Here is a 14837-nt window from a genome sequence, read left to right on the forward strand (position 1 = left end):
TATATATATATATATATATATATATATATATATATATATATATGCACACACGTACATATATACTGTATATATGGATTAGATTTCAAATCATTTAGTAATCCTTTAATCATCAATGATTATTGTATAAATAATTTCAATAATAAATCACAGAAATGACTGTTAGTAATGGTGTCAATAGGCAGTGACTTAGCAAGCTGTGACATCCTTAGTAAAAAGAAAAAAATATATACATATATACATATATATTTAAATGCAATTTTGCTACACCGGCTTTTTAAGGGTTAAAATGCATACCTCTGCCCATTTGTCATCCCCGATGCTTTGCAGCAGAACACAGAGTGGATCAGATTTGGATCCAACATCTTTATCCAAGAGATTATTGCAAGAGATGGAGAGCTCGACCTTCGACACACAATGAGCTGCCATCTGAAAGACAGATGATACAAGATCGTATAAAGTTTTTGTCTCGAAGCTAAACAGCTTCTATGAATCACTGAAGCGTAAAAACGTGAGGAAGTGAAATATTTGATAAAAAAAAGGGAAAGAATTGTTCAGAAGGACGCATTCTGCTGAACTTGTCTGTAGTAAAGCAAAACAAAAGTATATATAACATTCGAATAATACATGCTCCATTTCACAAAACTATGCGTGTTAAAACAAAGAAATATGAGGTAAATCTCGTATCTGAGGGCCTAACGTTACATGTCAGTATTTGAGACTTTCCGACAGTCACGCCTTAAATGTATTATAACGCTGTTAAAAACCATTTGTGCATTGCTTAACGGCGCACCACGAATCTAAAACAGGCAACCAGTTAATATAAAATGAACTGACAAATGCGACCATGAAAACAAAAATATCATACCCTTAACAATTTTCAAACTGTAGAAACTGCGCTCGGAGATTCTCTATGCCAAAACTGTCTACTACTACCGTCTCCACCCTAACACGTTCATGTAATATAAAATGAGCAGGGCGGTGCCATTCAGTTCCTCTCCAGACGTGCAACGCTATTGGTCAGAACGCCAGCTAAACAACGCTGCGATTGGCCAGATGCCTGTCAATCACCGCACCAGCCCGCAGCACAGAGCACTGTGCATGAAACCAACTTGGACCGACTCATTACACAGACGACAAAACAATTCTAATTTTAACCAACCCCATAAACTTATACTCGTCATACTTTATATTTTTTAAAACACACGTCTAAACACTACTACCAAGTTAATCTATAAATAATAGCGTTTCAGCGTTTAAAACGGCTGAGTAATCAATAGCTTATTGCATGAGCTCATAATACTTTCACGAACACCCAACAATGCAGTTATCATTCAGCAGCTTTATATTGGTTATATTCTACCAGCGTGTCAGTTTAATCTGTAGTGCCACAGCACAGTAACTAGTCTCGACTGGTTTAAGCGCAACCTCTCGTAGCAACTGGGCGGAGCGTACTTTCCTTGTCCGCTATGTCTCCATAGTAACACAGATTCCACAACTGGGACAATTCATATGCAAAAAGTGAACAAACAGTACATTACTCGGTTGCACCTTATTTGATGGATAAGTCTTTCAGAGTGACAACTTAGAGACATCTGTTCCTTCTTGCAGTGCAATCAAAACAAACTGTAGAGAAGTCTTAATATCTATAAAAAGCATTACTCCTTAACATCAGTCTCACCAATTCAATCACCATAAAGCAATGTTATAACTGTTACACAACTTGTAGAAACAGTATTTCAATGGCATGCATCAACAAAATCAAGTTTCTTGAAACACATTTATTTGTTGCAGTATCAGCTCAAATCTTTCCAAAATGAATGTGGCAATGCATAGCAGCATTTTATTTCTCAGAACAAGGATGACTATTCAACTACAGCAAAACATTTCAATATTTTTTTCCACATAATGCATTCTTCCTTTGAAATGTTGAAAAGCAAACACTACTAAATCTTGTAGACAATCCAATGCTCACAGAAAGTTTATAGCAGTACTAATATCTATGATTAGCACTTACCTGAACATTAACATGTTAATCAGGAACCAAGGCTCAGTGTCAAAAAGGCACAAAGTTAAATATGCAGTCCACAAAGCTGGAGAACAGCTTGAGAATGCAAATGGGCAGAAATACAGTCAACTCATCATGAATTTAATTCTAAAGCACTTCACAACAAAAGTGCAAAAGATCAACACAAATAAAAACAACTTGCATAAATAATCCTGAAATTTTGTGCTTCTAAACAGGCCCATCACAAGCAGATTCAAAGCATCAAACAGCGTTTGAGTGCAATCGCACTTGACCTTCTTTGATAGAAATGCACAGAGAATGTGTAGAACTCTTTGAAAACCAGGTTTGAAGAAAGAAATGACAACCATGAGCTACTTGAAAAATCTTTAGAAAAGCTTTTATGCAGCATGACATTTGCCACAATAATCCACAGCCAAAACAATGAAACATTTCATGTGCCTCTCATTAGTGCAGTTTGTATGAGAATTGTTTATCCCCTTATATAATATCAAAGCAAAGTTCAAAAACAATGTGTTCCTCTTTATTTTTTTACATATGGAGACTCTGCATTCTTAAAAACCCATCTGTGGCAGAATTTCATGAGTTTGTGATCCATACACTATACTTTAGGCATAAGCCTAAATCTATACCATGCAGTTCAACAGAATATTAACTAAAATAATTACTAGATAATTTAACGTCCTGACTCAACTGAACAAAATTGTTTCCACTCTAAAAACCAAGAACCCATTTAACAGTATGTTGCTTTTACTGGAGATGCTTATCTGTGATAGCAGAAAATATGAAAAATGTAAAGAGTGCCTTCTTACCTCAGGTATAAAAAAATACATTTTAAATGATGCATTGTGGGAAAAGGTCGAGGCTACAACAAAGACAGTCAAAAGCAACATATTAGAGCTAGAGTCCCATCTCTACAATAACATCTGATGAAAAAATATTTAAAATATAATTAGTTTAATATGGGAAACAAGGAAGTCACTGCAAAACATTTTATTGTTCATATCTGAACTGGAGAAAAAAACAAAAAAAACAGGAGGACAGGAGAAAACAGAATACCTTTAAGTGTCATCATTTCAGGAATGGCATTTTATTGACAATAGTTCAGCTGGAAAGTATTTACAAGAGAAAAAGCGCTGTAACGTCAAAAACTAATAAACATAACAATTGATCCATTTCAGCAACAATTAAAAAAAGCCAAACATCCAAAAAAAAAAAAAAAAGGAAGCCATCATCAAACACCACAGCAACAAGAGAAGAGAATCTAAGCAAAGAGAGTAAAATGCTTTCATATACAAATTACAATGCTGCATTTGCTTCACATCCCCGCTTAGCATTTACAGAATTGGTCTGACATCAGGCTTTTTAAAGCAATTCAATGTGACAGCAACAGATATTGATAAAGACATAGACATTTGCATTTTATTGACATAGGAAAAACTTGCGGCAGAGAGCAAACATTGCAACTGAAGTGTAGGCATGAATTTAGCACACAATGCACAGCAGCACGGTTTTTACCTCAGAAGAAAATGTGTAGATGCAGCATGGATCAAATACAGATGTTTAAAACTTGAGCAGAGATACAAAACAATGAGGAATTCTGGGAGTGAAACATACTTGCCAACTAACCTCCATCGCAGATATTAGGCTCTAATGAACATACCACTATAAAGATGGCCCTTTTTCAGATCTGCAGATGTGAACTAACACATTATTGGCCTGAAGTCTTAAACAATGCGGTTTAGAGGAATTTAAAATAAACATTCTTTCCTCAATTATGTCATGCTTCATTAAACTACAATCTTGGATAAATAATGTGTACAGAAAAAAAAATCTAATACTTGTCAGTTTCTTCTGTACATAAAAACAGCCAGATAAGGTTTTTTTTTTTTCCCTTCAGAAAACCGTGTCAAACGTTAAGACACTTGCAATGACAAAGATGTTGCTTTCATCCCAAAGTGATCTTAACTTTTCTTGCCCCAATGGGCCTATCATTCAGGTCCATAACAGCAGCCATTGCTTCATCATGGGAGTCAAAAGCAACCATCGCTTCCCCAGTGGGCAAACCTTTCTCATTGAATTGCAAGCATACAGAACCAGGCAACACTTGATAGCCATAGAAGAAATCAATGATCTCGTCAACGGTCACAGTAAAGGGCATGTTTTGAATTTTGACAATGGTGGGCCGCGTATTACCTGGACCACTGCTGGATGGTCCTCTTAAACTCTCAGAAGCTGGCCGCTGACCTTGGCTACCTCCACGATTTTGGCTAATTGCTTTATGAGAAGATCCATTATCAAACGGTGGCATGCCCCTTAAGGGCTCTAACACACCAACAAAGCTGGAAGGTGCACTGTTGCCGTCAGGTCTGAAACCAGGGTGCTCTAAAACAGGACCGGACAGAGGTCCCCCAACCATTGGCGGGGGAACGCCAAGCGAGATGTCACCCAAAGCAGCGCCAAGTGGCGGTAAAGGTGGTGGACCTGCCAGTCCATTACCTGGGGCAATGAATGGGTTGACAAAAGGGGGACCGTTGCCAAGGGTCCCTACAGCATTTCTCAGAAAACTGAACTCATTGCCTGTCATTCCTGGAAAAGCATGAGGTGCTTGGGGAACTTGGACCTGGGGCTGAGTGTGTACATGGGTATGAGCATGAGCATGGGAATTTCCTTGGGATTTCTGGCCTCTTTTTGCCTGGGGAGGAGGATTTCTCTCAACTTCTTTCATCTGCTCGAATGTAACCAAATGAACGAAAGCATCCCTGCCATTCAGTTTCTGCCTATGTAGTCTCTCTGCTTTAAGTGCGTCCTCATCAGACTTAAACTGCACAATAGCCTGGCCAAGACCATTACCATTTGCGTCAACTAACACCTTAAGGCTTTCCTCAAACAACTGAATGCCATCAAGAAACAGACGGACATCCTTTTTTGTCACGTTATAGGGAATATTGGTAATGTGAGCACAATTCTTGGCACTCTTTCCTCCTTCACCCGAGCTATTCTTCTGATTGCCTTGGGAACCCTGCATTCGTTTGCGAATGGCATCTATCTTTTCATACGTATTTTTCTTTGTGATTGGATGCACCTGTATGAACCGACTACCCATGTACTGCATATGGCATCCGAGAGCAGCTTTGTAGTGCGTTTCATTCCTAAACTCCACAAATCCCTCACCAGTTGCCCTGCCATTGGGTCCATATGCAATGTAAATGCTATCTTCAACAATGTCAAGATTTTTGAAAAACTCAAAAATCTGCTTGTTTTCTGCTTCATATGGGAGTCCTTTCAGATATACACAGAATTCTAGTTTGTGGGGTGATCGAGACCTGGCTCGCTCACGGCCAGAGGGTGGTGGCGAATTGGTGTTTCTGCGATGATGACGGTTGTGTTCGGCGTCACTACATACTTTAAAGTGTCCCGCGCTCTCTCTCCACTGCCGCTCTGTAGCTGGAGAAACCTCAACATATCTTTGGCCTATTATTCCTGCGTTTCTTTTCAGAGCCTCAAAAGAATCTTGGGGTGAGAAGAACTTAACCAATGCCCTGCCGTTGTTTCTACCCAGGTTGTCTTTGAGCAAACGAACGGAATCAAGCCCAAGTCCCTGGAAAAAATCTCTAACTTCACTTTCAGTGACTGAAAAAGGAAGGCCGTGTAGATGAATGTAAAACTCATCTGGGTTTGCCACTGATGATTTCATGTGAGACTGGAGATTCAGGGGGTTTAGATGGTTTAAGGGATTCAGGAACATTGGATTGGGATTTCCGAGAGACAGTGGACCAGAGGCTAAACCACCAGTGACAGGGCCAACAGGGGGAGGGACACCGGGGTTAAATGGTGGAAGCCCCGGCAGGTGCGGCATGTGTGCAATGGGTGGGACCGGAGACACTGATGTTAGCGGATTAACAGCTGGTATTGGAGGCAATGTGGATACTGGTGGCAATGTGGATACTGGCATGGGGGGCATGGGTGGTAGAGATGGCATGGTGGGCAAGGGAGGTATTGGGGGAGGTACAGAGTTCAACGACGACATTGCTGTGGTCATTGTGGATCCCAAACTAAGACTTGGGCTGCTGAAATTATTAAAGTTTGGGGGCATGTTGCCCATTGTAGTGGTCGAAAAGGTAGGGACAGTCTTGTTGCTTACAGGCTCATGTGTTGATGCTGCTGTGGTGGCTGTAGTTGAAGTTGTGTTACTAAAACCTTGTGCTGTGGTTGGCAAGTTGCCTCTTCCACTTCCACCAGTACTAACTGGTGGACCCGGCCTACTGCCATTTCCCGTGGCAACCTCTGCACTGCCAGTTTCAAAGCGCCTACGGCTGAGTTCGATCATATTTTGCATTTCGGTTTTGCTACTCAGCAACAGAGAAACCTTGGAACCTTTGATCGACCCCCCTGTGCGCATCATTCCAAGCCTTGCATCTTCATCTGTGGCGAACACGATAAAAGCCTCACCGTGTTCACCCCCTACAATATGCACACCACCATCCGGTATGGTCAATCCAGAGAAGAAATGACGTATGTCCATAGTCCCAGCCACAATGGGGAGACCTTGCAAACGGATGACCACAGCCATGCTGAGGTGCAACAACAAACACCTGTAGATGAAAGAAGGCAACGACTGTCAGGCTATGGTAAACGGCAAAAAGATAACAGAAAACCAGTATAAAACTACAAGACAATTAACAGCAAGACCAAAGATTATGAGAGAAAACACATTATAGCAAAATAAAAAGCGCTTGAATTTTAACACTGCAAATCCAGTAAGAATCACACATTCTTAGCTTATCACATTGTTTAGAATTTTTTTTAGTTGAAAAGTTCAAAATATGACTAATGAACTGAGCTGAACAAAACTTATAAAGCAACGGCAATTTTCAAAGTTGTATTTAAAAGCATTTTTAAACACTTAATCTTGAAACACTACATACTACATAAAACACTGTTAAACATGCCAATTTCCGGAGTTTAACTGACAACTCAACTCACAATCTTCAAATGTAACAGAAGGTCGAGACCACTAATAATACCGTTTGTTTTTTTTAATTTAGCAAATATGGCATAGCCCATTGGTTCAATTCTTGTCCTGGAGACTGAATTGTCCTGCACCTTTTTATATTATCTGACATATTCAGTTCAGTTCATGACGATCTCTCCTAATGAGCTGATAATCTGGTATTTTCAATAAAAGATACATGCATACAAAATATGCAGTGCTGTGGGTCCCCAGGACCAGGATTGAAAACCACTGGGTGTAGCCTATTCTACAGTGTCTCTGGCTTAATGATTAACTGAACACAGGTCTCCCAAACCTTTTGAACTAGGGTTGTAACGATATTAGATTTTCACGGTATGATAATAGTCTCAGTTGTTATATTAAACAATAATTCTTATCAGTAACAATGACTCTTAAAAAAACAAGAACAAGTTATTGGAGTAAACAAACTTGAAACCATTTTAATGAAAGTATTGAAATCTCCCTTCTGAAAAAATAAATTTCATTAAAAAAAAAAATTTAAAAATAAAGCTGTACACCTTATGTATATCTATACCACACTTTAACATTTTAATTAATGTTTTAAATGTTTAAAAAAAAATTTACAACTTTTATTTTTGGCAAAGTGCTGCACAACAGAGGTGTATACTAAGTTAAAACATGGACAAACATGATATTTCTTAATGTTTAAATAAATGATTTTATTATAAAGAATATTATTATTGTTGTTATAACTTTGAAGAACACTGTACAATGCTAATATATTTCTGTCATAATTTCAAGTTAAATCGAACTTTTATTTTGACGGGTTGTAGCGGACCTGTGTATTTGATTATGGTTTTTCTCAAATGTTAAAAGGAAATGTTTATTTAATTTTTCTCTCAGAGCAGCTCTGGTGATGTTCATGTTTATGTATAGACGCTGAAAACACCATTTATGTATGCGTTCTTCAGTGTGTAGTAGATAAAACGGCGCCACTCAAGAGACATGCAGAAACAAGCAGATTATTCATATAGCAGTCTCTTTGCGCTTTAATATTCAGACACATAACGTTATCATATCTACTTTTGATTTATCCATCCATCAGATGTGGATCCATTAGCGTGTTTTACGTGACATCCTCGTTAGCCTATACTGTAAATTCCATGTTCACGACTGCACCAGGATTCCCTCTGCATCACGGAAATCATACGACCTTAACTTATAACTTGTTATAAATGCGACACACCTTCATCTGCACGGAGGGATGGTGTCCGCGAATATGTTGGATGTATTGCCTGCTTTTGCAGCCACTTTGCGTCCACATTTTTTGCAATTTTGCAGCCACTTTGCATCCACATTTTTTGCAAATTGGATCCGTCTTCAAGGACAACCCCGTGTTCGGCCAAGTGAATGCAGAGTGAAGCAGCCGAGCAGAAATAAGTTGCATATGCGCGGGTGAGCGCGGTTTTTTTTCATTCATTTAAAGTTTTGAAACAGCCCTCGGTTTGCTACATCACAAACCAATAACCAATCACGTCAAGGGATCGATTCCTATCACTAGCATGCAAAATATACCAATACCAGCACAAAACCAAAAATAAATTATTTACGGTATGATAACCGTGCACGTTCAAACCGTGATAAACCCTCATACCGGTATATTGTTACAACCCTATTTTGAACCATGAATTTCCATGGCTTTTATAGTCACCTGTGATTAATGGATAAGCATTTTTTAAATCCTTAAAAAAATTAGAAAAAAATACAAATGGAGACTGCACTCACCAAAAGCAATTTACAGCTTAGCTGACAAATTATTTAGGACCCGGGGCCTCATGTATACAACTTTTCATAGATTTCATCCTAAAAGTGTAGGTATGCACAAAAGCTAGATTTGGCGTACGCACAATTTTTCAGATTTATAAAACCATGCGTACACCAGAACCTGCGCAAAATTCCCTTTGTAATACCCAGTCAGCGGAAGATTGTGCGTACACGAATCTCCACCCCGTCTCCTCCCTGAAATAGCCATTTATGGATCTTACAACGCTTAGTTTTAATATGCATAACGCCATCTACATATCATTTCCATGCATATTTCCATCCACGTGACACCATGTTTAATGCAGTTAAGGGTAGCCTACAACACGTTAGGAAAATATGAGATACGGACTATAAATGCATTTTGAGACATCACTATTCTAATTTATGCAATTTGCCTAAAAGGTAAACATATATTTTAGAATGTTTATAGCCTATATTTTTATGGGAATAATTTTTTTGCAGTGTAAATAGCTGTCTGACTCACCGCGTCAATAACAAAACATTTTGAAAATAAAACGCGCATATCTTACAGTTTCCTTCAAATTCTATCTTTTAAATATGGTGTTTGTCACAATATTGGGAAGAGCACGAAAGGGGTTATCATTAGGCTACTGTCTGTGCGCGACACCTGTGAACAGTTCTACTGTCATCAGACCAATGAATGGACTGTTTGATCAACGAGCGCATCCTTATGTCTGTCGTTACCGTCTATGTTCCAAAGCCATCAGACGAATCAAGTTCACATCAATGATCATTATTCGTGCAAAAGTATTTTCTCAGAACACGAGTTTTGCTACTTAGAACACAATTTTAAGCGGAATTGTCATACGCCAAGCAATTCTCACTGTGATTAAAACATTAAATCGCATACCACAGGAAAATTGTTCAAAAGCAGCACATCCACTGGAAATATTTCTGTTTAAATTCATATAAAAATGTTGTCATTTCTGGATAATAATTTATGAATGAATGAATGATGCATTTATATAGCGCTTTACTGTGTATTGTTGTACACCCAAAGCGCTTTACAATCATGTGGGGGGGTCTCTCCTCAACCACCACCAGTGTGCAGCATCCACTTGGATGATGCGACAGCAGCCACAGGACAGCAGCGCCAGTGCGCTCACCACACACCAGCTACAGGTGGAGAGGAGAGAAAGTCATAGAGCCAATCAAGTGGATGGGGATTATTAGGGGGCCATGATTGACAAGGGCCAGGGGGGCAATTTGGCCAGGACACCGGGGTTACACCCCTACTCTTTACGAGAAGTGCCATGGGATTTTTAATGACCACAGAGAGTCAGGACCTCGAAATTTAATGAAATTTCAGTTCTTAACTTCATTATTCAGTGTCATATTTAATCTAAACGTGTATGTCAAATGTAAAACAGACTTTAAAATCATTGTTTGCTTCCTTATTTTTCTCACTCCAGTAAAAGAGTCCGTACGCATGGTCTAGACTAGAGTGACCGTACGGTGCGCACATTTACGCCTAGTTTATTTTTTATAAATCCCGATATGTGCATGGAAAATTGCGTACGCGCATTTCCATGCCCATTTTGTGCATACGCAACGTTTATACATCAGGCCCCAGAGCAGAGCCAGAAAAACTTGCATTGCATGACTTTAAGATTTTAATTTCAACTTTTCCAGACTTAGAAATCACAATTTCGAAATTCTACTTATATTTCCAGGTTTTCAATAACTGTGGGAACCCTAAATAGGCTTAAATAGCCTATGCTTTATAACACTGTACTGTAGACACTAGACAGCAACAACCTAAAAGAAAGTTTTGCAGCAATTTTCTTAATGTCCCCCAAAACTTTGATAGCATTGTAAAAAAAAAAAAAAAAAAGAGAAAGAAAGAAAATTGCATTGTAGATAGTCAACCATTCGCACAGAATGCATATTGCAATGACATATTTTAAGACAACAAAAACCATTAAGCCACATTTCTAGATTCTAAATGAATGCATTTTTCTTATTATTTTTTAGATAATTAAAAAAAGTAATTGACCAAATATCTCTACGTTTAGTTGACCAAGATCCCTCAGATGCTTACCTGTATTAAAAGTGCTGCTTCGTTACAAGATGCACAGGATACCCAAGCCAATCCTGACGGCAATCATTTAAAATCAATTCTTGACTGTAATAAAAAGAATAAATGGAGGGAAATATATGTAAACAGCATTAGAACAAGCATACCCATGAGTGACTCCAAGAAAACCATTCAGTGCCAGCCATTTCCAGCCCATTTAGTATAACATATTCTTGTTCAGCAAAACTACAAATTTAATCACCACTTGTGCATATCAGATGTTGGCCAGCTACTTCGCAAAAGCCATACACATAAGAATTGGACTTAAAACGCATGCATGTCATGTATTTCATAACCCCAGCAAACATTCATACTTAACAGCAACACATCAAAATACAGGAACATTTTTGAACATTTTCATATAAAAAGGGGGGAAAACAGATGTCAAAGCATATTAAGCTACAAAAACAGACAGTGACCTTCCATGGAGTGACAATAACATCTGATAATGTTGGTAAGTTGTGAGTAAAGTGTAAGAAACTAAATTAGAGAGCATCTCTAATAGCACCTATCTTGTCTCAAACTAACTCATGCATTTCTGACCTCCAAATTGGTAACCTGCAAGTGCAAACATACAAAAAAAAGCCAATGTGACAGTAAAAACAACAATACAACTGTACATTTTTAGAAACCTTTCTTCAGTATCTCTCCAGAGAATGTGAAATTTATACAAAAAGAGATAAACCAAGAGTAAACCATGAATTGAGTAGTTTAATCCAAATCTTCTGAAGAGACATTTTCACTTGATATAATAAACAGATTTAATTTAGGCTTTTATTCACACATAAACAATCATCAACTCTCATACATGGAGCCAAACAAATAGGTTTAACAGAAGCTTAAATATGCTCGCTTGACGCATGAGAATAAACCTTACTGGATCTTGCGTTCATCATCATTTAAAACATGATGTTGTGGATTAAACCTCTCAATTTCTATGGATTACTTTTACAATCTCTTGATGTACTTTTTGATGTGCTAAAGTTTTGGTTGCATGGACTTTCAAAGGATGGCCAGATAAGGTTTCATTAAAAATACTTTCATTTGTTTTGAAGATAACAGAGTTTAATCGCTTTTGGTGGGAAAATGACCATTTTCATTTATGGGTGAACAGTTTAAATGGGAGTTAAGTATTTGATCACCTACCACCAGAAACCACAAAAACTAGGTTAGTTCTTACATAAAAGTGTATTCAGACTAAAATGTGACAATCTCCTATGTTCTGCCAGTTAAATAAAGAGTCTTAACAACCCAAAAGTGGAAACCAGGTCACATAAACAGCAACCATGTGAAAATAAACCTGAATGCACGTAAAACAGATAGTAACTAGGCATGGGCCGATTACCGGCTTCAAGGCATACCGCGATTTGAAAATTTCACAGTTTCAAAACCGCTAATATTTTCGCTGTTTTTCATGTCTCCTCAAAGACTGAAAGTGTAGGAATCCCTCAGGTTGAGTGCAGTGTAGAGAGTAACACGACCCTCCTCCTCCTCCTGTTGGTGTGAGCGAGCGGTCAGTCACGTTTGTGTAGGATGGCCGAACTTAAAGCAGCACTATGTAACTTTTTCTGTGTTCAAAATTTGCAAAATGTATATAATGAGCGAGTACATCATGAATTCATAAAAAGTGCGTAGTTCCACAATTAGTTCTGGTACTAAGAAAAGGTTCCCGCGGTGCGAAAGGCCCTATTATGAATGTGTTTCTGAGGGGAACTGACTGTCTTCAGAAAAGTTTACGTTGTATTTTCTTTTAATCTCGTCTCTGTATAGTTCATATTAAAGCAGTGTTTCAGCGCAGTGCTGCTTTGTTTACAGCGGTAACCAAAGAAACACTGTATGTGGTGTTCCATGAGTGCCTCCTGCTGTCAGAGAGTGAATCTGCGTCTCAATCAGAGCTTCTGCTGTTTGCTTCGCTCAGGCACAAATTTCACAAAGCTAGTCAGAACATTCTGTTTTTGCTTCAAATTGGGTTATTATTAAATCAAATTATGTATATGAAATTATATAACTAAATGATGTGTATATGAATTATATAACTAAAATTAAATAACTGTAATTACAGATTTAGGTTAAATAAAGACGTCAGTCTTTATTTTTATTTTTAGGAAACAAATCAAAGAAAAAATAAACAAATTCTACTGTTCCTAATATTCTTTATGCTGCTCAAAAACTAAATATATTGTGTTCAGCGGAAAAACACTGAACACTTTTTTTTTTTTTTTTTACACCATTTTTTACATTTTAGAGCTGTAACGACAATACCGTGATACCGTGAAATTTTTGCTTAAGGTTATCATACCGTCAAAATCTCATACCGGCCCATGCCTAATAGTAACTACTATTAATAACCAAATAATTAAATAGGATCAAGGTTTAAGTCTGTTAATCGCACTTGAATGAAAATCTTAGAGATTTCTTGCAGCAACACTTTTCACACGATTTCCACATAAACCAAACGCTCCAATGTCACCATATTTCAGATTCATGCCTAAGTGGCTACAAACTTAATACAACATCGAATACAAAATGAGCTTCATTCAGGGCACATTTCAAATTATTCGCTTTAGCAGGAACAACCAACCACTGAAATAAAAGAGAGAATCATAACAATAGAAACAGACAGGTGTGTCCAGCCGTTCGAGAAAAGCTTTGAAACATAGCACTCTTTGCTTTCTTGAATAAAAATCACCTAGTTAAATGAGTTTAACAATAACATCCATGGCATGGCGTCATCGGCCATTCAAACCTCAAAACCAGCGAGATGACAAAATGGCGCCGTCTGTATTTACCAGCGCAGATGCGCTGATTCCGTCTACAGCAGAAACACAGCTCGCTGCTATTCTCTCAGTCTTTCAATTCAGTACAGCACTTCTCCGAAATAAGAAAACAACATAACCACTGCACGAGAAGGAAAAGATGCCTGGCTAGCTCCGCATTACCCATTTAAACCAAACTAAGTTATGTCGTGTGCTTGCAGCTCACAATCACCCTGCCCTCCATTAAACTTATAAAACAATTGCATTTTTGCAAATGTCGACAGTGTTGTGTATGGCTACATGAAATACATTGTGTGAATTGATGTACTTTGCATATTCTTACCGAATTTATTTGTCTTAACTGATCTTTTTAAAATAATAAAGACGACGAAGCGCTTCAACTGTACTCTTCCACCTCTTGTTCTTCAACGTGTTTGGTCGCGCTCAGTGTCGACACTGGAAAGAGAGCGACGGCGCATGCGCTGCTTCTTCTTCTTGTTCAATGGCCGTTCACTCCTTAGGAGTATTACCATAGGACCATAAACATAATAAATACCTAGGCTGCGTTCCACTCCACTTTTAGACACGCACTCGCGAACTTCCCTAAGCACTTCCCCTCGGGGGGAATCCCCGCTGCCATTTTGAAGTGCGTTCCACTTCGTGAAGTGGACGAGGGAAGTTTATATGGTCAGACCCTCGACCCCTCGATTTTGAACGAGGGAGCGAGTCTGCTTCATATGCACACTTCAGGCCGCTCCATAGACCACAATGCAACACGATTGTGACGTCATCGCAGATGGTGTTTAATTTATCCCCACCTCAAACAACTCTATAATATATCAAAAAATTTTTTTAACATTTATAACAGCCCAAACATACCTATATACATATAGAATGCTGCACCAAACAAATTCATAAGGGAAAAAATGTAAACAATAAACCAACTCCATAGCTGATTCTAAGTAATCAAGGGCTTAGGACGTTCCAGTTCAGCCCATTCCAAGGGTTCCGCCAAAAGTGGGCACTCATGCAACGTAATCAATGACGTACATCCGAGTAAACGAGACGGAGGGAAGTTTGCGAGTGAAGGGCATAAAAAACGGACTGGAACGCAGCCCTAGACGCCTAAATCTGTTCACTCCACACTCCAAATCAGTAGGT

The 14837-nt window shown here is 38.4% G+C and overlaps 1 protein-coding gene across 5 annotated transcripts in view; it reads right to left on the reverse strand.

The window, feature by feature from the left end:
- LOC107685660 (copine-3-like) overlaps window positions 1-14164 on the reverse strand; it is a 19716-nt gene extending 5552 nt beyond the window's left edge. For 2 of the 5 annotated variants that reach the window (XM_016482327.1, XM_016482330.1), the window contains exons 1-2: window positions 866-942; window positions 295-426 (exon numbers count right to left, since the gene is read on the reverse strand). In XM_016482327.1, the coding sequence (XP_016337813.1) occupies window positions 295-426 (132 nt within the window). In that variant the 5' untranslated portion in view covers window positions 866-942. Of the gene's footprint in view, window positions 1-294; window positions 427-865; window positions 943-3098; window positions 6619-10884; window positions 10969-14019 lie in introns of those variants that run through there. The other 3 variants (XM_016482329.1, XM_016482326.1, XM_016482328.1) reach the window with 3 other exon arrangements.
- Window positions 14165-14837: the final 673 nt, after the last annotated feature.

This window comes from Sinocyclocheilus anshuiensis, unplaced genomic scaffold (assembly GCF_001515605.1).
Source record: "Sinocyclocheilus anshuiensis isolate Anshui unplaced genomic scaffold, SAMN03320099.WGS_v1.1 scaffold257, whole genome shotgun sequence".
Classification (NCBI taxonomy): domain Eukaryota; kingdom Metazoa; phylum Chordata; class Actinopteri; order Cypriniformes; family Cyprinidae; genus Sinocyclocheilus; species Sinocyclocheilus anshuiensis.